At 49.8% G+C, this 23031-nt stretch overlaps 2 protein-coding genes across 15 annotated transcripts in view; one reads left to right on the top strand and one right to left on the bottom strand.

The window, feature by feature from the left end:
- The window catches only part of SAMD8 (sterile alpha motif domain containing 8), a 114014-nt gene that overhangs the window by 54018 nt on the left and 36965 nt on the right, over positions 1 to 23031 (top strand). The window contains exon 1 of one of the 5 annotated variants that reach the window (XM_059053157.2): positions 15453 to 15699. The exons of 2 other annotated variants lie outside the window; for them this stretch is intronic. In XM_059053157.2, coding sequence (XP_058909140.1) covers positions 15526 to 15699 — 174 coding nt within the window. In that variant the 5' untranslated portion in view covers positions 15453 to 15525. Of the gene's footprint in view, positions 1 to 15452; positions 15700 to 23031 lie in introns of those variants that run through there. 2 more of the 5 variants (XM_059053158.2, XM_067025321.1) reach the window with 2 other exon arrangements.
- On the bottom strand, positions 87 to 13209 carry DUSP13A (dual specificity phosphatase 13A). Of its 10 annotated transcripts, none has more exons than XM_059053147.2 (9): positions 13003 to 13209; positions 12008 to 12225; positions 11599 to 11728; positions 10548 to 10755; positions 8054 to 8257; positions 6940 to 7034; positions 2850 to 3023; positions 1220 to 1440; positions 87 to 532 (listed from the first exon to the last, which is right to left on the bottom strand). In XM_059053147.2, the coding sequence occupies exons 1-9, from the start codon at positions 13149 to 13151 to the stop codon at positions 330 to 332; spliced, it is 1602 nt and encodes a 533-aa protein (XP_058909130.1). In that variant the 5' UTR covers positions 13152 to 13209; the 3' UTR covers positions 87 to 329. The 10 variants fall into 10 exon arrangements, 8 of the variants coding, with proteins under 8 accessions (XP_058909130.1, XP_066881415.1, XP_066881416.1 ...); XM_067025314.1 differs by having other exon boundaries at positions 8171 to 8257; positions 13003 to 13208; XR_010838923.1 differs by lacking the exon at positions 11599 to 11728 and having other exon boundaries at positions 8171 to 8257.

Below are 23031 nucleotides of genomic sequence, written 5' to 3'. Positions count from 1 at the left end.
TCCACCTCTAGGCTGCCATCATGGGCTGGCAAGCCTTCTGGAACCTCGTGACCACTGCCCCACAAACCACCAGAAGGTCTCCCGTCTTTATTATGATGAACCTTTTATTATAGAGACAGACTGAACTCTTTTCTGCATAAAGAATCTTTGGATTGGGTCAGGGAGATCCACCTGCTAAAGGTCACCACCCAGCTCTCCCTGCCTCCGCCTCAGCTAAGCCCCCACTTGCTATTTACATCTCAAGGTCACTGGAAGCACGGTCCCCAGGGCCAGGCTGGTTGGATGGGCCATGCTGGCTGGAGGGTCAGGGTTCCTGGTTGCCCCCCAGGTCACAGCCGCCCCGTCTCCTGCCCCAGTCGGTTGTCCAGAACCTGGAGCTGCCGGAGGAAGCCTGAGTTGGGGCAGATATCCCGGTGTGCCTGCACTGTCTGGATGGCCTCCACCAGCGTCATGTTCTCGCAGATCATGAGGAAGGCCAGGACAACCGTGGCAGAGCGGCTCACCCCCATGGCACAGTGTACCAGCACGCGGCCTGCGGGGAGACCCCACCTAGCATCAGCTACCTGTTCTCACACCGCCTGCCCCTTAGGGAATCAGGGATGCTTCTGCCCGCCTATCACAGCATCCTGGAATACAGACACTGTCCTCACTGTCATATGGGGCAACTGAGGCCCAGAGAGGAAAGGGACTCGCTCAAGGTCACAAAGCAAGTTAGTGGCAGGGCTAAGGTTAGCAGCTGAGACACCCTTCTCCTGGTGCAAGGTGCCTCATCTGGCATCCCTTGCCACTCTAGCACGGTGGGGGGGGGGTGTCAGTATTCCTGGAGTCCCCTGGGTTTGCATCAGATTACAGGGGGTGTCCACCTCCCTCCCTTTCCCCTCAGTTCTGCCCTCTCCCCAGGCCCTGCAGCTCTACACTGAGGCCTCATCTTAGCAAAGGCTCTTGAGTAGTTTTCTCTAGGTCCTGTACCTTCTGCCCAACACCTGGCCTCTTACCAAGCGATACGGTTACCCTGACGACCACACTGGACCTTAGTTATATCTATAATTGTTGGTTTCCAGGGTGTCCCTGAAGGGGATGCTCACTAAATGGTAGTAGTGAGCCCCATGAGGTGGGAGGGTTGCTGAAGGACCCCACCATCCATGCTACTGGAAAAGTAGATAGCCCCAGATCCTGCCTGCACCCCACCTCCACCCCAGTGCCTTCCCCAGCAGCTGACCTTGGGGAATGCTGAGGGCATTTCGGATGTATCGAGCAACGGGCAGAAAGTGGACACTGAGGTCGAAGAAGGGGTTGTCATCAGCCTCAATGCCATAGTACTCCAAGGGCATTCCACGGTAGAACTTGGCACCTGTGTCCACCTGAAACTTGCCTGCGGCGACATTCACGATGTGGGTGATGCCCAGCTGGGTCAGCTTGTTCTTGTCCCGGGCTGCGTACCTGGAGTGGGAGGCACAGGGGGAGTTGGGAGGTGGGGTAGAGCTCACTGGGTCAGCTCTGGCTGGCCTGGAACTTGCCCCCTTGCCTCCTCTGCCATCCTCCTCCAAGGGTAGACTGGAACCAGTGAACTGGCTCGGGTGAAGGGGCTCCTCTAGTAGGAGTTCAAGACTCCCTTTCACTCAGCCCAACTTTTCTGGAAGGCAGGTCGGCCACATGGCATCAGAAGCCTCAAAAACACTTACTTTGCCCCAGCAGGTCTCCTAGGAACTTAAAGAATCCCAAATGTGCTCACAGACAAATGTAAACTGGATCTAATGTTTCAGATAGAGAAAAAGTGGGGAAAAAAATCACTAAATAGCCTATAAGAGAAGATTGACTATGGTATAGCTAAATGAAATACTACACAACCACTAAAATGTGGTAGATAGATGCTGGTGAACCAAGAAAGTTGTTGGTGCTATGTTGAGAAAAATGGAGGATAACAAAACAGAACGTTGTTTAAAAGTGTTTTAAAAGTATGTTGTGCAATTCCATTTAAAAAGTTTTCTGTATAAAGCAGATTACAAGATGGGATTATAAAGCGGTACCATTTTTGTATGCATTTTAAAAAAGTCAACAAGGATTTTATTACTGTTTATCTGTGTGTGTAGGGGGGATACATATTTGCCATATTGTTAATAGGATATTGATCTATATTTTCTAAATATTCAGGAAAACATAAAATCCACATATATTCATCCATATGTTCTAAATTTTAAGAAAACTTTTGGGGAAAATGACTCACATTCCACTCTATATATACATCCTAGAGAAATGTGTGTGTGTTCCCAGAGCACATGTACTAGCTTCTAGAATCACTGTTTATAATAGCCCCAAAGTGGAAACAACTCAAATAGAATAAATAAACTATGGTGTATTCATACAAACGAATAATATATAGCAACCAAAAATGAATGAACTATAGCTACACGTAATGTCGGCGAATCTCCCCATTTTGAGCAAATGACGCCAGGCACAAAATACACAATATGATTGTATTCATCTATCACTTTAAAACATAGGCAAAACTAACACAAATGGTGAAACTAAAAAGAAAAGCAAGGAAATTATTGTTTCGGTACTCAGTGATTATCTACAGGGAAAAGGGTTATGATGAGAAGGGTTCCGCAGGGGCTTCTGGGGCACAACTAATGCACATCTATTTCTTGACCTGGGGGGTGAAACTGTTCGTTTATGCTCTGTGCACTTTTCTTAGGTGTGTTCTATTTCCACAAAGTAATAATAATGTAAAAGGAAATAAACATGTGGAAAGAGATGGTTGGAGGCAAAGAGGGTGCCAACTCTGCCCCTTGGTTCTGGAAGAGGCTCCTCTCCTTTTCCCCCCAACACCCACTGTGGATCGTACTTACGCATCTCCCAGGAAGAGGTTGGGCCAGACTTCGTTGATGTGGCTCAGCACGGCAGCCCGATGGACCCACAGCAAGCGCTGCAGTGAGGCCAGCGTGGGTGGCTGGTAGGGGGGCACCCGGACTGCCCCGTGGATCTTGGGCCTCCGGAGGTCCTGTTTCTGCAGCGAGTCCATCCTGGAACAGAGTGGAAACTGTGGTGGCGAGGGGCAGGCTCCCCGCAGGTGGGTCCAGCTGACAGGGAGGCCCAGGCATGGTGCAGTGCCCAGGTGCTACTAGGATGCTTCAGAAGGGCCTCAGTTATTTCACATGAGGTTATTAACCAGCTCAGCTGGGGCTGAGGCCTTTCCCCAGGGAACAAGGGAATCAACCCCTCGTCACGGCTGTGGAGCTGGGAAGCCCTCTCTCCTGCCCTCTCCAGAGGCCCCTGATGTTGGAAGGTTTTTTCAAGGGGCTCTTGGAGTTCCCTGTTTGTAACAACTAGTCAGTGCAGACCCCACCCCTTAAGTCTCTGGTTACTGAGGACTTCATAGGGGTGGGGACTCCAGATGGCTGTGGCCCTCAGAGGGCACCTAGGAAGACCCCCGCCAACTGGGCAGCTCATCTCAAGCCCCCCTTCTCTGCTACTTCCAGGGCTGGTCCTCAGACTCCCATCCCTTCCCATCTTCAGGTGCTTGAAGGTCAGAGCCCGACTCTGGAGTGAGGGGCCTGGGCTATGAACTGAAATTTGTTAGCACTTCCGTACTGAATGAGCTAATGCCGCTTAGGGGCCTGGCACCTCACGCATGGTAGGTCCCTCATACATAGGAGGAAGCTGAAGCAGGAACATGAAGGTCACACAGAATAATTTTTTTTTTTTTTTGTGGTACGCGGGCCTCTCACTGTTGTGGCCTCTCCCGTTGCGGAGCACAGGCTCCGGACGCGCAGGCTCAGCGGCCATGTCTCACGGGCCCAGCCGCTCCACGGCATGTGGGATCTTCCCGGACCGGGGCACGAACCCGTGTCCCCTGCATCGGCAGGCGGATTCTCAACCACTGCGCCACCAGGGAAGCCCGAATAATTTTTAAGTAATGCTCAAAGTCTTCAGCTGTTAAGGAGCAAGGCCTGGGTTTCAGTCCAGTTCTGTGCTCCTTCAATTCCATTCCCCAAGCCTTCGAGTTACCACCTTCAGGGGCTCCAGGGAGTGGTCGCTAACTCATCTGTCTCTACAGGGGAGCCTAATGTAGCTGTTCCATATCTGCCTATAGGCCTTGGGATTTCCCTCCTTACCCCCATGACTCAGGCCAGTGCTGCAGGTCAGGCCTCACCCAGGTGGAGTGGCTTGTGTCAGGAGTCAGCAGGCTGAGGGGGTCCGAGACCCTGCAGAGCTGGGATGTCAGTGGCACCAGAACCTGGGTCTGGTGCTGGGCTTGGAAGGAGTGCCTCTCTTGGCTAACTGTTCCTGGTCCCCTCAACCAGTAACTAGGGAAGGTACAAACTGGGAAGAACTTCTTTGTTCTTTGGCAGGCGGTGCCAGGACCAGGAAGAGAAGTGGGAATCCAGAAGGCCACCGGTTTGGCCAAGCTCACCCAGCGAGCAGTGGGAGGGCAGGGCGGAAGCCAAGACCCAGCTTTCCCTTCCATCCCCCACTGTGACCTCTCAGGACAGGCTGAGCTGCCTGCCACCTACCTAGGGCATGGTCTGGGGCTGGGAGTCAGGGTGTGGGTGCAGGGACAGGACTCAGCACGTGAGCGGAATGGGGCGGGGCAGGTTCCACACGGAACAGAAATGCTATGAAGCAGCTAGAATTCCAGGTCCTCCCCTTGGAGCCCGTGGGGGTGGGGCCTGAGAGCAGACCTAGGCCACTGCTGATTGAAGTGCAGACCTTCCAAACGCCCGGACCCCTCTCTGCTTGTTGTGTCTTTGCGATTAAAGTCTCTTGGCCCTGGGACTTCCTGTGGAGATGGGAGGCTACGTGAACTGGTGGGAAGAGAACTTTAGAGGGAGGGTGGAGAGCCTGGCCACAGCTAATTCCGAGGTCAAGAGCAAGGCTTTGCTCTTGTCTGGGACGCGGTTTCTCTTTCTCAACTTAAAGATGCTGGCCTTTCCTGACTTTAAGGAATCTCTGGAGGGTCTGACCTGAGAATGAGAGAGGAGTGGCTGGGTTTGCAAAAACTACAGGGTACAGCACAGTGGTATCATGTTGGGGTGGGGAGAGTCCAACAGCCACACTGGTCTGGAGCTACCGGCTGGGCCTGCAGGAGCCCCAGGTCGGGTGCGATGGGGCTTTGGGAAGCCTGGCAGGCGCCACTGCAGGCCTCTGAGCTTGGTGTGGGGTAAGGCTGCCACCCAGTGGCCAATGGGTGCCTTGCAGCCCAGCGGTGCCTGGGCACGGATAGCCAGGCTCCAGCGGAGACAGAACTTGTCCCTGCTCCTCCTGGAGGCTCCTGGGAGGAGAAGGAGCCAGTAGAGGGGTCAGGGATGAGGGCTGACCCCTCTACTGGCTCAGCCTCTTCTACTGGCTCACGCCTCAGCCTCTTTGGGGCCTAGGCCCAGGTCTGGAGAAGGGGGCTTTTTCCTTGGACTCAGGGGTACCCCTTGCTAGGCCTCACGCTGGACCTCACACTTGACGCTCATGGATGTACCCCTACCTGTGTGCTCTATCCCACAAGGGTCCAGCCCACCTTTTCAGCCAAGGTCAGGCCTAGCCCCCACCCAGCGACTCATCCTTCAAGCTCCGGGCACATCCAAAGAAGGGGAGTTGGTGGCTGCGGCAGCCCCCTGGTTTCTGCCATCCAGACCTAGATGCCGAGTGCCCCGCCTGACACCTCCTTCTGCATCTCCTCAGCCACCGCAGGGTGAAGCCTGGGCCCAACATCCAGCAGGGACAGGGCCGGCCTGGCTCTTCTCCCCCCTCCCTCTGGTACTCCTCCTGCGACCTTCCTGTGTCTCCTCCCTAAACTGAGCAGCTGCCTCTGTGGGCAACGGTTTTCCTGAGTCGCTGCTGTTTACAAGTTCAGACACCTGTGTTCTGCCTTGGTCAGTGCCTCTCCTCCCCTCTATGTTGCTGTCCCGGTTGCCTCTGTCTCCCCTCCTCTCACAGGAGCTTGTGCTCCTCCACAGCCTCCCAACACACCACCCAGCACGCCAGCAACCTCAGGCCCAACCCAGGCCTCTGCAGAGCAGGGGGCCTCTGTCTGCCATCCACCTCCTCCCTGAAGCTCCAGACGTGCTCCCCCTGGTCTTCCCTCCTGTTCACTCTCCCTGCTTCCTCCTCTTCCTCCCCCCAAGGTAGACCACAGGGACTGTGGCCACAGGACAGCTGGGGCTGGACATCTCAGGGCAGGATAAGTGAGGAGTCTGGCGAAGGAAGCCTTGGGGAGGGTGGCCGGCGGGTGGCCTGTGGTGAGCTGCCTGGGGCTCTGCACTCTGTGTGCAGGCCTTGGAGGAGGGCAGACCTGAGCCAAGTTCTCAATTCTGGAGCTTGTTTCTGTGTAGTCTTCTCTGAGCTAGTTTTCTCAATGGGGCTGCTGTGAGAATTCCATGAGATAAGAAATGTTCAAGGCACCTCCCACAGGGTCTTCCTCCTGGTAGATGCCCCATAAATGGTGCATCTTACTATTATTATCATCACCATTATTACTCTTTCCCTTTCAGGCCTCAGCCATATCCCATGGGCCAATGAGGCTTGATCTCTATCTCTTTGTATTTCTTGATTTTTCTTTCTCTGTCTGGCAATAATTATTATATTCACCACTAACTAAGGACGTACTGTGTGTCAGAGCTAAATGCTTACATTTTTTTCACTGAATCCGCACAGTGCCCTTATGAGGCAGGTGATATTATCATCCCCATTTTACAGATGAGGAAACCGAGGCTCAGAAAGATTAAACAATATGCCGTAGGTCACACAGCCAATAAGCGTGGGAGCCAGGATTCAAGCCCAGGTCATTCTGACTACTCTGCTTTGTCTGTGCCTCTGTCTCTGACCCAGTCCCTCCCCAAATCTAACCCCCACCCCACACCCACGCCCCCACACACACAGGCACAGGTGTCCTGGCCCTCATTACCCAGCATGCTCTGCAGTCCCCCTGAAATAGGGGCACTCACCCACCTGTGGGGGTATCTGGCCCAGGCTGAGGTCTTCTCTGACGGGCACTTTTTGCTCCCGGCTTCCAGCCGCCTGTCTCTGCATGCTTGATGCTGTTTCTATTTTTTGATTGGAGTTTAATTATAAAGCGTGATGTGCTGCTTCCCTCCTCTGGCCTCTCCTGCCACTCCCAACTCTCCCGCTGGTCCCCTGGCATGGTCAGTGCCAAGCCCAGCCAGGCACCTGGCCCTGCTGGGAGCAGAGGCAGTCTGGCAGGGCTCTGCCCGTGGTATGAGTGGATGTGGATGTTGCTTGTGAGGCAGGAAGAAGGAAGACTGAATAAGCCATTTTGAAAGGTCGGTTGGCCTTCAAGGGTGATGTGGAACATGGGCAGAAAGTTAAAGCTACAAGGATCTTCCATAGAGGAGGACAGGGAAGAGAACAGCCAGATCACACGCACACTGGCAGCACTGCCAGCATCAGAACCCAGGTCCAGGGGCCCTTAGTTGGGAGCCGAGGATTACAGGACTGGCCCAGGATAAAGATCCAGAAGACTCAGGCTGAGGGAAGTGGGGGCAGACAGAGATATAAGTGGAGTTCAGAGCAGGTCTTTGGAGCAGGCCCGGCCTTCAGCCAGAAGCTGTGTGTCCGCAAACCACTCTGCCCTCTGCCAGGCTCCTCCCTCCTCCAGAAGACATTCCTGCACAGGCCTCACTGCTCCTTGAGGCCAGTGAGATGGTCTTTAAAGTCCCTTCCAAGGCTAACGGCTCAGTGAGGGACCTTGGATTTGGGCCTATTAAGAACACTCCCTGCTCTCCAGAGACCCTCTTCATATACCCATACTTTAATACCCTTCCCCACTCATACACCCAGATGACTGACACACACACACACACAGACGTATGCATACCCGTAGCCACGCTTCCACGGGGTCTCTGAAGCCTGAGCTCCAGGGAGCTAGGGCTCAGCCCCTGCTGGGGCTCCCTGAGCCCTGGGGAAAGCTGGTGCAGGCGGCCGTGGCCAGGGGCCATCATAAACGCTTAGAATCCCCCCTCCCGTGTCCCCCCACTCCTGAGGGAACTTGGGGCTCCTGGTTGAGGTGCCTTGGGGCCTGGCTGAGAGGGCAGCCCCTTCCCACCTGTGAGAACTGGAGACAGTGGCCAAGAGGGGCTGCAGGCAGCAGGAGGAAGCGCATGGAGCTGTGGGCTCTAGGGCGGACCCCACACTGGTCTCTTACCATCTTCTGGGTACCCACCTGGGCCAGAGCCTCTAGCAGCACCAGCAGGGCCAGCACCAGGGTGACAAAGTGGCAGAGCCCTGTGGCAGGGAGTAAGGACCAGTTCTGGGGGAGAGATGAGCTCCATGTTACAGGCAGGTAAACCACGGTTCAGATTGGCCGGGACTCATCAGGGCAGGGACAAGAGCTGCCAGCTAAGCCTGCTTCTGCCTTGAGCCTCTGTGTAAGGTCAAGTGGGTACGGGTGCCGGGAGAGATGAGGAGGTAAGTTTGGGGCCCAGGGCTCATGGAGAGAGATGACCTCCCCAGCCCCAGGGCTGCTGTGTACACTCACACAGGTTGCTCACTGCACAACTCCTGGGGCTCCAGCTGTTGGATGCACTCCCAGTAACTGTGCAATGCTGTCGTCCAAATGATTCTCCCAAAGCTAGCTGCCTGAAGGGAGAGATGCTGAGGCCCGAGGTCAGAGTATTTAAGGGCCCCAGGCCGAGGAAGCGGGATGATTGGGCATGATCAGAGATTTGCTGTTCTCCCGGGTTCCCAAACCTTGTTTAGAGGAAAGAGAGTAGGATGGGAACATGCCATTCCTGTCTGCCTCTTGGCTCCCACACCTGCAGAACTCCCCACGACAGTTTCCCGCCCAGCTTCACCCCAGGCCTAATCCCAACGCCAGCTACACCCTCATTTTCTTCTTTTACACTCAGCCCCAAACTCTAAACCTCGCCCTCCGTCCTGCCCTAATCCCCAACCCCAAGCTGCTCATCCTCCTGACAGCACGTGGGACGGGGTCGATATTGCTCAAATGCTCCCCTTGGTTGGGCTGGCTGTGCATTCAGAGACAAAAACACCTCTTATGGGTGGGGGCAGGGGGAGATTCAGTCCATGCCCCAGGGAGGCTCTTGGCAGGAGGAGGACGCTGCTGCTCTTCTAACTCCCAGGAGAGCCTAGGCCAGTGTGCCCCACTCGCACCTGGCAACCCTTCTGAGCCAGCGGGCGGTGGGGCACAGCCAAGTCAGGGTTGAGGAGAGATGAAGGAAGGAGCAGTATGGATAGCAGGAGGCTGATTAGGGGGCTGGAGAGCAGCCCTGGAGGCTTAACCTTCCATCAGATGGCCCTCGATGGGGCTGTGAGGGCAAGGAAGATGGGCTGTTGGGGAGAGTCCCAGCCTGGGCACGATGGGAGAAGAGGGCAGCAGGAATTCTGCAGCTCCTTCACAGTCTGGTACCCTCACGGCCACTGACCCCAGAAAGAGGCACCCCTGCCTCTCCGTTGAGCTGGAGGAAAACACAGAGCTGATGCCAAAGAAATTGCAGCAGCACATTGACAGCCTTTTGTGGGCTGGGAGCCTGAGAAGCATTGTTGCTGCTAGGGGAGCCCAACTCCTTCTCCTGGGCAGCTGGGGATGCTGGGGCCTCCGGCGGGAGGGAGGTGGCTTGGGAAGAGGAGGTATTGGGGATCTGTTCCCCTTAGGCAGCTTAAAGACCGGGCACTATTGCTCCAAATGCACTGAACGTGGAACAGGAGGAAGGCAGAAGGTAAATGGACAGACTTCAGGAGAACCTTTATGTCCTAAAGGGGTCCCCAGGACCAGAGAGGGAGGGAGGTTAGGGAGGGTCCTTCTGTAGATCTCTGAGATCACATTGGGTGGGGTGAAGGTAGAGAGTGGGGTGCTGGGCCCAAGGCAGAGAACTGAACGGCATGGCGACAGGAGAACTTTATATCAAGCAGGGCTTGTGCGAGGAGGTCACGGCTGGGCAGGAGCACCCGTTCTCCTTCCCCGTGGTGGGAGTGGATGCGCAGGGCTGACAGAATTAACTAAGCTTGGAGCAATAGCTGCAGGACACTCTTCCCCTAGAGCTGGGTTCCAGACCTGAGGGGAGGGTGTGCAGAGGCGTGGGAGGGGCCAGACAGCCCTCAGGTGCAGGACTGGCTGTGCTGCTGCCTCGGTGGGGTTCAGGTGAGCCCCACAGGCTTTCAGCCAAGGAGGCAGGACAGATCAGCACCAGGACCAGGTCGGAAGGCCTCACCTCTTCCATGTTATGCTTTCCACCCCTTTCCGTCCTAGCCTTTCCATCTTCTCTGGGTCTGAAGAATCTGGGTGGGCTGGAGAAGAGGGTCCTACGAGAGGGGTGCCTCAGCCAGGCCCCGACGAGACCTTGGATTGGTGAGGGGAGCCCGGCAGCTTGGGGAACGGGCCAGGCCCCCTTCAACCCTCTCTTCCAGCCACACACAGCCTTGATCTCCAACCTCTGAACTGGTCCCATCCATGTCCCCTGCCAGCCCTCACCCAACCCCTTAACTTCTAATCGTACCCTTGCCCTCTGCCCAGCCCTCACCTGACCTCTCACTGCTAACTGCACCCAGCCTCGGCCCCTCACGCCCTGCCCGACCCTCACCTGGCCCCTCAGCTCCGGCCTGCACCCCGCAGCTGCTGGTCCAGCCGACAGAGCTGGTGGAGGAAGCCTCGGTTGGGGAAGACCCATCGGTGCTGCCTCACGGTGATCACCGCCTGGCGCAGGGACAGCTGCTGGCGCAGCATGAGGTAGGCCAGGACCAGCGTGGCAGAGCGACTCACCCCTACCACGCAGTGCACCAGGACCCTGGCTGAGGAAGACATCCTGCTGAAAGACCCTTTCCCACCCACCGGCCCTCCCAGGGGCTGAGGTGGGGACCCAAGTTCCCGTCCCTTCTCTGCCCTGGGTATATTCTGTGACCCTGAGTAAATCATTCAGCGTGTATGGGCCTCCATTTCCTGCTCTGTCAAATGGGCACATGCCTACCCTTGGGATGGGGTCCACACTCCCCAACGTGGCTCACAGGACCCTCTGTGAGCTGGCCCCTGCTGACCCTGCAGCCTCACCTCAGGCTGTCCCCCCCAAGACCCTCAGCTCTAGGAACACTGGGTAACTTTCAGTTCCTTGAAGCTGTCACGGTCCCTGGCCTCCAGCCTTACCACATGCTATTTTAACTACCTGTAAAAGTTTTCCCCTTCTCTTGGTCTGACTAACATCTACTACTCATTTGTCAGGTTTGGGCTGAGACATGGCTTCCTGACCACTCATGGTATCACTTGGATGACAGAGCAGCTCGTCCTTTTTGCATGTGGCCCAGTGAATACTGTTGTCGAGGGAAGCCCCCCACCTCCCTTTGCTCTTCACAGTTGCCCACTCATCTGAGTAGCGCTCGTAATACTTCACAGTTGGACTGTCTTTCCACCACGGGCCCTGCCTTGCCCAAGTGTGGATTCCCAGTATCTAGCTCTGTGGCTGGCACAGAGAAGATAATAGTTGGTGAATGAATGGTGAAGGAAAATGAATGTCAGAGTGCCTTGGATTGAACAGTGCTACGAGCCATAGTCTTGTCTTTCCCACGACACAGAGGAGAAACTGAAGTCCAGAGAAGACACTGGCTCACCCAGGGTCAGGTGGCAAGGGGCATGGCTCTCACCCAGGATGAACACGAAGCAGCTTCCCCAGGCTCCTTTGTTGTACCCCTGGTATTAGAAGATTTTTTTCCATTCGAAAGTACTTTAGGACAGAAGCCAGACATCTAGGTACCAGATGGCAATGTCCCAAGGCTGAGTGATACAGAAAGAACTGTTTTGTTGTTTGGGAGACCTGGCTTCTAGCCCCAGGGCTGCTCCTAACTCGTGGCATGACCTTGTGTTCTAGGCCTCAGTTTCCCTATCTGTGAAGCGATGCTGTTGGATAAAGTGCTGGAACACTGAGCAGAGAGTTTTAAAAACCTGATGGCCCTTTAAAAGCTAGGGGTGTGAGGACACTGATGTTTAAGGGGAAACTGGACATCCCCCCATGACTGAGCAGGATGGGGTATGGGTTCAGACCCCAAGTCTTACCCCCAGGTGTGCTGAGGGCACGGTGGATGAAGTCAGCTGCAGAGGAGAAGTAGGCACTGATGTCGAACTCAGGGAGGTCGTGGGCTGGCACCCCCAGGTAGCTCACAGTGCTGCCGTAGAAGTCAGGGCTGCCCTGACAGTAGAGGCCCCCATGGGCAGCATTTAGCACGTGGGTGATGCCCAGCTTCCATAGCTCAAAGCGGTTATTTGCCGTGGCCCTGGGGAGGGGAGGAAGGGGAGCAATGAGGTCCAGGAAGGCTTTGTCTGGACCCCTGCTTCAGAGCTATGAATCCATTAGGGTCCAAAAGGAGCCAGAAGGAACCCATGGGGTCTGCGGCTCACAGCCCCACCATAGGAGCTTTATGGTAGGGGACCTGGTGGTAAAGGGATTTAGCTTTAGCCTCTCTTTGCTTCCTGAGGCAATCCACCCCTGCCTTGGCCAGGATAGGAAGGAAAAGGATTGCTTCAGCCCTGGGACCCAGCTGTACCTCCCTTCTTGCCCCATGCCCTACCATGCACATCTGGCCTCTCCTGGCCACTACCTCATGCCTGCTTCTAATCTGCAAATATTTAAAGGTGACACCTCCCCTGGTTCACCTTCAGTCAGCCTTCCTCACCCACTCTGTGTCCAGAGGAGGGAGGCTGGAACCGGAAAGGCGAGCCCTCTGTCCACCTCATCTCATACCCCAGATCACCATTCCCCAGTCCTTTGCCCCCCAGACCCTCCAGTTGTTCTGGATGTGCCAGAAGACTCCAGGAACCTCTGGGAGCTCCCTTCTTTCAGGCAGGCAAAGTCTCTGCTCCCTCTGGTGGCTGCACCTGCTCACTGCACTGTCCCCAGGACAGAGGGGTCCTGAAGAAAGTCTCTGGCCTGGGAAGCTCAGAGAAGAACTATTGCCCTTGAACCACCCCACCCCCATCTCTGGTGAAGATACCAGGAACTGTCGTCTCTCCTTGTCTCCACCCCTTTACCCCTTCAGTCAGCTACCACTCACGCATCTCCTATGTAAAGGTTGGGCCAAACTTCGTCCACGCGGCTGGAAGAAAACTTCCCTGCCCTCAGGAGCTCCTCCAGTTCCAGGACACTGGGGCAAGGTGTGGCTTCGGCATCTCCCCTCAGCTGTGGGAGCGAGGCCTCCGCCATGGGCCAGCCCACCTGCCCCTCTGTCTCTGCGGTCTCTCCTCTCTGCCTCTCCAGTGTCATTCCTTTCCTAGAGATTGGCAGGGACAGGTGAGACAGCAGCAAGTGACTCAGCAAGTCACAGGGGCCTCTAGACAGAACAGGACGTTTTCTTCCCCAAGCCACCCCCTAACCCCAAATTCCATGACAACATGGAATCAGACATACCTCTGCAAGTCACCTCTCAGCCTCAGTTTCTTCACCTCTAAAGTAAGGAGAATTGTGAGGATTAAATGAAACAAAGGATATTCTGAGTCTAACACATAGTAGATGTTTAATAGATTTAGACTCTTGTGTAAGGCTATTTGGTTCTGAGGACTGAGTTAAAGTAGAGATCTGGGGTGCAGAGGAGGTGGTTGCCTCCAAGGATTCGTGATAGGAAAAGTTCTTCAGGCCTGGGTCACAAACTAAGTGGGAACTGTATGGCTATTGGATGAGCTTCTGGATTATGGGGCTCAGAGGAGGGTTCCTGAGTTATAGAGTCAGAGAAAAGTGGCGAGGAGTCATGGAGGACCTCATCTAAATGGTGCCCACAGGGTTTATGGGGGAAGGTTTGAAGAGTGGTTCTGTTATGAAAATGGCTGATTTCTCAAAAGAGAAGGCTAAAATGGGCCGCATCTGTCAAAGGGGGGAGAAGGGAGATGAAAGTTCCCTTAGACTTTCTGAAGAAACAAAGGGCTGTCATCAGAAATATTTTGGGGGCTGGGGAGGGAGAGTCCTCTGCCTGTAAGGGCTTTTGTCTCCACAACAGAAACAGAGAAAGGTCTGTATCTGTCCTTCTGCCAGAGCTAGTTATGGGATGAAGAAGTGAGATGTCTTGCCGGCTCTCAGATGACTTCATGAAGGCTTGATCCGGGGCATGAGCTGCAGTGGGAAGGCTCCCAGCTGCCCCTGGCTTTGAGTCTGGCTCAAGGGTAAAGGCCACACCAGGGCATTCCATGGTAGCAGTTTGCACTCATGTCCACCCCAGAACCTATCCCCACCCCCATCAGAGCCACTGAAGTCTGCCTTGCACTGCCTGGGAAACCAAGGCCAAGAAGGGGCTGGAACCCAGGTCGCAGGTGGTTTTGGACTTGGTTTACTCCAATGCTAGGCCTGGGCTGGGGGCTTCCCTCAGGGTGGGGCAGTATAGTAAAGTGAGAAGAGCATAGGTTCTGAAGTCAGGAAGTGTTAGACCTGAACGGTCTCCGAGGGATCCCAGCTCTCCCAAGAACCGCCAAGAGTCGAGAGTCGCTGCAACACGCAAGAGGTTTATTAGGAGCCGGTGCACCGGGTTCCTTGGTCCTCACGCAGGAGGCCGAAGAGGAACCCCCCCCCCCAAGCGGAATCACATACATTTTATAGCTTTCATGTTTCATTATGCAAAGTGTGGATATATCAAGGGTTTTTTTCTCATTGGTTTGTTTGTTCCGGACCGGAGTGGGGACTTGGCTCTAGTTCCTTGTTGGCTGTCGGATGCCTACTTTACATTTACCGGAGTGGGGTCTTGGCTCTAGTTCCTTGATTGGTTAGCTGTCGGATGCCTACTTTACATTTTCGTGTTTTTGTGGTGGGGGGTTGAGTCACATGAGTTATGGTTGGCTGGGGCGACCTTTAAACTCTTTGGCTTAATCATTCTTATCCCCCGCCATACTTGTTTGCTCGCGGTTAGGGCATGTCTCAGACATGTCCTGTTTTCCAGGCCTTTGTTGTTTGCTCGGAACGGTTTCTGCCCAGGGGGGACATTCCAGTATCTTATTGCCAGCCGAAAAAGCTCAAAGCTCAAAAGTATCGATAGGGAAGTAGGGGTGTAAGTATAGTTAAGGCCCTACAGAAGATTTGAGTAGGAATACTGGCTTTGGCACATATTAACTGCCCAACCTCAGGCAAGTTTCTTGGCCCTTCTGTGTTGTAATACTCTGTAGAGGTGGCACAGGATTAAGTGAGATATTTATATGGCATTTGACTCTCAGAGAATAAAGGGGCAATAAATGGTAACAATGATTGGAGGTTGTCTATTGGAGAGGAGCTGGCTCCCTCCAAAGGAATTAGGGATAACCTCCTCTGGCCCCCAAACACTATTTGCTACTCCTATAGGCCCCGCCCCATCTCTGCTAGCCCCTCATCTTCTCACACTTAGGCTTTGGGCCTGACGCATGCGCTCTCAGGTTTCCTTGCTGAGGTTTCCAGTCTCCGTTCTCCCCCTCGCGCCCATCTTGAGCCCCGCGTCCCTTCCGGTTTTGGCCCCGCCCCCGCCCTAGGGCTCCGCCTCCCGCCGGTAGGGCCCCGCCTCCCGAAGCAGTTCCGGTTCGGATTCGAGCGGCTGCTGGCGCGGCTGGAACTAGGGCCGGTTGGCGCAATGCCTGCACGCAGCCGCCACCGCCCCAGGGTCCACTTCGGCTCTCCTACCCGGGCTCCGCCGCCGCTTCTTGAGGCGTCTCACTTCGGCGAGGCTCGGAGGGCGCCGGGTTCCGACAGCTGCTCAGACGCCGACTCGGAGGTGGGTCTGGGGAGCCCGACTTGGACCGCGGAGGTGAGCAGGAGCTGAGGCGGGGAAGAGGGGGTTTGGGAGGCGCCTGCAGCCAAGGGTGAGGGGAGAGTCGGGGATGGAGCCGGGGGCTGCCACGCACAGGGATCCGGAGGGGCCCTGGGAGACCGTTGAGGGAGCGTGGATAGTCCCCTTTAGCATGGAATCTGAGGGAAATGGAGGTTGTTGAGCCGAGGGCCTGAGGGGCGTGACGATGGCCCGAGACAGAGGGGTAAGTAGAGGTCGAGGGGAGAGCGAGAGGGAGTGGGAGGCTGAGGGAGATGTGGCCTTGAAGAGGCAGGGGCTTGAAGGTTTTGGAAAGCCGGGTAGTGAGGCAAAAAGACCGAAGGGGTACCGTGGGAATATGGGACCGGGGGAAGAGATGCTCTGAGATTTGGCACTGGGGGCGCGGAATCAGAGGAGTCGGACCAGGGTCGATGTTACCACCTGGCCAGAGAGAGGGAACCGGGGTGGGACTGACGAGATCGCTGACCAGAGTGGGTGGTGGTAATTAGGGGAAGGATTTAAGTTTGAAGAGGAAAGGGCTATCGGGTGGCAAGTCGTCTGGCTTTAAAGGCCAGAAAAAGAGAAATGGGGTCAAGAAAGAAAAGGAGCCCTTGGAGGCTCTAATTTAGGGTTTTGGCATTTTCACAGGTGTCTTTCAAAGCATGGAAGATCACTAGGGTAATATACTTGGGTTATGGGGCTTTCTCATTTGTGGACAGTGAATACTTTTAAGAATCTGGGGTGGGAGGGTTGATGTTAAACACTGATTTGCCCAAACGACTAGGGGAAGTAGTGAAAAGGAAGTGATGTTTGGAAAAGATAGTGAAAGGAGTGATTCTGTAAATTAAGATAAGTCATTTGGCTTTCTTCTAACAGTAATAGTGTTTCTTTTTTTTCTTTGTTTTTTTCTTAAATTTAAGTTTATATTGAGTACCAGACAAGTTTAGACAATCTTTTTTCAAAAAAAAAAAAGATTTAATACATCACCTTTAAATTAAAAAAACTAAACTGGAAACAAGAATTTGGACACTTAGATTTTACAGATACTCAGTATCAACTGATTTCACTTTGGTAGCTTGAGTTGACACATATTGGCCACAGGGTAAAGATGTGGTCAGTACGAGTGTCTGGGTTAAAAAGATACATAAAACTGTATGTGAAATCACCACAGTCCAGGAGGCTACCAGATGTTCCTCTCACCTGTAACTCCACAATTGGAGTTGTGTCTTGAAAATTGGAAGGAGGGTACCTTGACAGATTTGCAGGACCAATGCTTTGCAGATATTGTATGAATAATACTTTTAGTAGAGTTACCTAGAAGAATAAGAATAGAGTTGCTTGTAGTTGTCAGTTAACAGAACTGGGATAGGTGGGTACACAGATGCCTTTTATAGAAGACATCGTACCAAAACCATAATTATGCCAGAAAAATAATGATTGCAGTATTTATACTCTCTTTAGTTGAAATAGGTTAATTTTCTTTTGTAATTGTTAAATTATAACATCTCTTTGTGAAGTGTTGACTTTAGCTGCGTCTCATATGTTGTTTTACTTATACAACCTTTTATCCTATTACAGATTTGCAAAGTTGTTGGCATTTCAAAACAAACTTTTAATCAAGTATTTCTAGTCTAAATGGGTATCCAACAGTTTAATCTTCATGAGATGATAATTTACTGATTGCAGCAAGCTGTTAGTTTATGTGTATTGACTATATGTCATATCTTCAAATGCTTAGTAGACTAATAATTATTTCTTCAAAGGAGAGATGAATTCTTAACTTTGCTTTTAGCTGTTGTTAAAAGATTAACTCCTTTTTCTTTAAATTAATACAAACAGTCTTTAGTTGAAGAAGTATATATAGTATTACTATTGTTTATTTATATTTGTTTACCCTCACTAGACTGAGATTCTCTAGAGACCTTGTCTTCATACTTAGCTCTAAATAAAAGTCTTGGCATGTAAAAATTTGCTGAACTGAACCGAAATATAAGAAATCTCTATTAAGGTTACATCTTAATGTTACTGCAAAATTATAGAAACTGTTACATGAATTTGTACAGTTAATACATTAGCGTCCCTAATAGTTTGTCTTTGTTTTGCCTTGACAGTTTTCACAGCCACTTAGTTGTAAATAAAATCAGTTTTATGGTAGAGCAGTTTCTCTAAGGAAAGAAAATCTATATTACTCCAGAAGAAGACATTGTGACTGCTGTGGCAGAACATGCAGATATATTTAGATAATCACTTTTGATTTCAGTAGCATCATTTCCATTCTGCAAAGACTCTTTACTTTGCACAACTACTTGTAAACATTTTTATTTTGTTAATCACTAAGATCTTCAATGCTTTTTCAAAACTTTGCCATAGCTGACTTAGAGACATTTTCATGACTTTTCTGAAAAATGAAATTTGAACATTGTTTTTGGGAAAATGTTGAATCACAGATGTTCTAATGAATAACATCATTATTATTTAGTCTTATAAGAATGACCATATTAACTAGTTATTCTTTCAAAATTCTTACCTCCAAGCCTGATATAATATTATGGTGTTAATAGTAGGTTGTACCTAGCACAGCCATTAATCGTAACAGTGATTCTTACTTTAGGTCTTATGACTCTCTTGGCTTGGAGAAATCGGGAGGTTAACTAAAAATTAGAGGAGCACGGGCCAGGCACCCTTTGAGAACAATTCGGTGTTTACATGCTGCCTTTGTCACTGGTAATTTGCCATTTGAATATGTGGATATCCACCATCATCAGTGGATCTTAACCTAACTGAGTCTAGACTTCAGGCTTCCATATTTGAAATGTTTTTTTACTTCACTAAATGCTGGGCCCTACTAGTAAATAACGTCACCTCACTGCAAAATGTAACATAATATGAGTCTATCTTGGCTTTTGTTTAGGATGGTAGAAACTAGGAAAACTTGGTCATAATAGTTTCAGCACGGTGTTTCACAGTTAAACAGTGTTTTATGTTATGTACCTTAGAAGAATGTTGTGGAGGCAGAGGCCTATGTTTGTATTTGTCTTGAATATTTATTGTGGGCTTAGTGTAGGTTTTGAATTGTGGCTGAGGACAAGAGATTTATTTATTTATTTATTTATTTAATGCTCTGAGATTTGGCACTGGGGGCGAGGAATTTTTATTTATTTATTTCATTTTTGGCTGCATTGGGTCTTCGTTGCTGCGCGCAGCCTTTTTCTAGTTGTGGTGAGCGGGGGCCACTTTTCATTGCAGTGTGAGGGCTCCTCATCACAGTGGCTGCACTTGTTGTGGAGCATGGGCTTCAGTAGTTGTGGCTCACGGGCTCTAGAGCGCAGGCTCAGTAGTTGTGGCACACGGGTTTAGTTGCTCCGTGGCATATAGGATCTTCCCGGACCAGGGCTCTAACCCGTGTCCTCTGCATTGGCAGGCAGATTCTTAACCACTGCACCACCAGGGAAGCCCTATATCTATTATCTTGACCCTTTTTTCTGTTCTCTTAAAGTTCTTGACAGGTAAGAAATTCTAGTAGGAGGTGAGAACCATGAATTCTGCTAATTTAGGGTATTCCTGTAAGTTAAACTGTGTCACTGAATTATTGGAAATGCCTGCAAATTGGCTTTAGTGTGGAACTTTGAGACTAAATTAAATCTATGTCAGTTTCATCAATACAACATTGGTATGAAAGTCAGAGATTGCCAGACCATACATTAAATTTGGGGGCCAAATCCAGTATATTTGCACAATATTGTAATGGAGTTTGAAGTCTTGAGCAATTTTCTCATTTTCTATTATGTTGATTTGATTTGGGGGTGTAGCATATTTAAAAATGAAGATTTTTACCAGTCAATCTGTCAGACCACTACTAGCCTGCCCAAATATTATTTTAATGATTAGAATAAAAATTTGAATTTTATATACTTGGCTTCTTTACTGGTGTGCTCTGGCATTTTGCCAGGTTAAGGATTTTTCATCAAACTTACCACTAAATTTTGACCATTGTGTAAAAACTTTTACTACAACTGCGGATATAACCTGCACAGTGTTGTCTGTTAGATTGTTACTCATTGAACTGAGACAGTTCTGAATGTGGTAGAGAATTAGGTACAACCAAATAGTGGAAGTCTTAGTTTAAAGGCAAGTTGGAGTCAGAAAAGGTTTGTGTTCTTTGGTATGCATGACAACTTTTTTTTAATAACGGTATATAAGAGTGCATGGTGTGTGCAGCAAAAGAAATGTCCCAAGGCTAAAGTGCAGCCAATAGAATGATAATGTAACTGTAGAAACAATTTATTTAAAATGTGTACCCCAAATTCTGTTGCTTAGTGGGACATTTGTAAAGCGGTGGAAGATCACTGCTAGAGTTTCAAAACTGGTAGGAAGTGGTTCTGGGTCTTGGAAACTGTTTTGTAATTATAGCAGATTCACAGATACTTGGAAACAGTGCTTACTAAGAAAAAGTAAACTACCTTTTGATAACTATAAAGGGAAAATAATAGTTTTTTGTTTGCTCAATGAAAAGATTTTAATTTAGGATTAAAAAATTTTAATGGGATTTTTAAAGAGCTGCATAGGGACTTCCTTGGTGGCGCAGTGGTTAAGAATCCACCTGCCAATGCCAGGGACATGGGTTCGAGCCCTGGTCTGGGAAGATCCTACATGCCACGGAGCAACTAAGCCCGTGTGCCACAAATACTGAGCCTGCGCTCTAGAGCCCATGAGCCACAACTACTGAGCCTGAGCGCCGCAACTACTGAATCCCGTGCACCTAGATCCTGTGCTCCGCAACAAGAGAAGCCACCACAATGAGATGCCCACGCTCCACAACGAAGAGTAGCCCCCGCTCGCCACAACTGGAGAAAGCCCATGAGCACAGCAACCAAGACGCATCGCAGCCAAAAAGAAATAATTAATTAGTTAAAAATAAATAAATAACAAGTGTTGGTAAGGATGTGGAAAATTAGAACACTTGTGTGTTGCTCGTGGGAATGTAAAATGATGCGGCTGCTTTGAAAATGGTATGGTGATTCCTGAGAAAATTAAACAGAATTACCAAATGACCCAGCAATTCCACCTCTGGATATATATGCAAAAGAAGTGAAAGCAGGGACTTCCCTGGTGGTCCAGCGGTTCAGACTCTGCACTCCCAATGCAGGGGGCCTGGGTTCAATCCCTGGACAGGGAACTAGATCCCGCATGCTGCAACTAAGAGCCCGAATGCCACAACTAAGACCAGGCGCAGCCAGATAAATAAATAAATAAATAAATATTTTTTAAAAAATGAAAGCAGGACTTGAAAAGATATTTGTATACACCTATGTTTATAGCAGCATTATTCACAATAACTAAGAGAAGCAACCCAAGTGCCTACTGATGGATGAATGAATAAACAAAATGTGATATACACATAGAATGGAATATTATTTAGCCTTAAAAAGGAGGGAGGTTCTGATATATTCTACAACATGGATGAAGCTTGAAGATATTATGCAAAGGAAAATAAGGCAGACACAAAAGGACAAATATTGTAGGATTCCACTGTTGTATCGCGAATAGTCAAATTCATAGAGACAGAAGGTAGAATGGTGGTTGACAGGAGCACAGGGGAGGAGACAATGGGGAGTTATCGTTTAATTAATATGGAGTTTCCATTTGGAATGATGAAAAAGTTCTAAAAATGGATGGTGGTGATGATTGCACAATATAAATGTACTTAAGTCCACTGAACTGTACACTTAAAAATGGTTAAAATAGTAAATATTCAGTTATGTATAGTTTAACACACACACACACACATACACACAAAGGACATATCATCATATCTGTGATGCAGGCATTAGAAAGCCAGTACTGCCACTCTACAACTGCAGCTGCTTCCTGACACAAAGTCAGTGACTAGAAACTGGAGAATTACTTGTACACTCACATACAACCAACATTTCAATAGTCTTTCTTGTGGATACCCAAAACTTCAGGAAAATGGCCCCTACTTCACTTTCTGCTTTCCTCTCATGTCAGAGCATCTAGTTGGCTGAACCTAATTCATGTTTAGAACCCTAGTTGCAAGGGATCCTGGGGGATAATTTTTACCTTTTTAACCTCTGTAGTACAAAAGACAACTAGAGGGAGATTGGAAAGGATCCTGAGTGCCAATTCATGGTATTTGTCACAGGCACTGAGTCAATGGTGATTCATAGATGGTAATACTCCTTGTAGTAAAGTCATCATTTCCAATAGTTGGCCAGATTGTCCTGCAGCTGGTCAGTCACAAAGATAGGATAGGACAAAACAAATAGCTTCAGTGAGGCAGAATAGGGCAAAAGTTTGTTGATAGTTATTGTCTCCTTTTGCAGTTCTGGGCTGATTGTGCTTAGTTTGTTAAACCTAATATGCAGTATTTGCAGTTTTAATATGGTAACTGAATTTTAATAAGTAAATGAGTTATTTATATTATCATGAAGATAATTTAATGCATATCACTCCATTGGTATGCATTAAAGGCTCATTGATTAAAGAACAGCCATGCTACTGTTAAGAAATACCAGATAAGCTGTTTTCATTGTATTAAGTATGGAGATAAGATCATGGGAAATATGCTGAGCTCTTTTGCTGTCAAGCTGCTAACATCTTTAATTAGTATGAATTAAATTTGGAGAGAAAAGAAATAAATTTTCTAGTAAATGAACAAGTTGATGTGCTGAAAATTGCATTTTTTAATAGTTTTCAAGGGACTTCCCTGGTGGCATTGTGGTTAGGACTCCGTACTCCCAATGCAGGGGGCCTGGGTTCGATCCCTGGTCAGGGAGCTAGATCCCACATGCATGCTATAACTAAGGAGCCCACCTGCTGCAACTAAGGCCTGGTGCAACTAAATAAATAAAAATAAATATTAAAAGAAATAGTTTTCAGAAATTTCTCACAGGAGTCCATCCAAAAGATAAGAAATGTTTTGTTCCACTCTGTACAGAACAGTCAGCTACTTTAGTTTATCTGTTATCTGTGAGTTGGAACTAAGTTTGAGTAATGCCTTTTGATGGTAAGATTCTGCATGAGTGGACTATTCTCTCAGTGCCTTGATAATAACATATTGAGCTTTGATAACTAATTTCTTAATTGCTCATGATTTCAGAATAAACTTCTTTTAAATTTTATCTCAAATTGAAATGTTTCCTTTACGTACCAGTTAACATTTTGGACAAGTACCATGCTTTGCATGCAGTGCTTTTTGATGTGGATCACTTTAATGATGTAGCTAGGAGTTTGTGTCTAAATAATATGTCAGATTTTTTTATTCTATTCTACTTCTATAAATCTAACACAAGGCACTGCAGTACTATTTGT

This window comes from Kogia breviceps, chromosome 2 (genome assembly GCF_026419965.1).
Source record: "Kogia breviceps isolate mKogBre1 chromosome 2, mKogBre1 haplotype 1, whole genome shotgun sequence".
NCBI classification, from domain to species: Eukaryota; Metazoa; Chordata; class Mammalia; order Artiodactyla; family Physeteridae; genus Kogia; species Kogia breviceps.
This window is presented reverse-complemented; position numbering and strand designations above follow the sequence as displayed.

Excerpts from the sequence above, each read along its gene's own strand:
- DUSP13A (XM_059053147.2), bottom strand. The coding sequence starts at position 13,151 with ATGGCGGAGGCCTCGCTCCCACAGCTGAGGGGAGATGCCGAAGCCACA. Across the intron at positions 12,226-13,002 it reads AACCTTTACATAGGAGATGC|GGCCACGGCAAATAACCGCT; the intron begins GTGAGTGGTAGC and ends TCCCCTCCCCAG. Across the intron at positions 3,024-6,939 it reads TGGGCCAGATACCCCCACAG|GATGGACTCGCTGCAGAAAC; the intron begins GTGGGTGAGTGC and ends ACTCTGTTCCAG.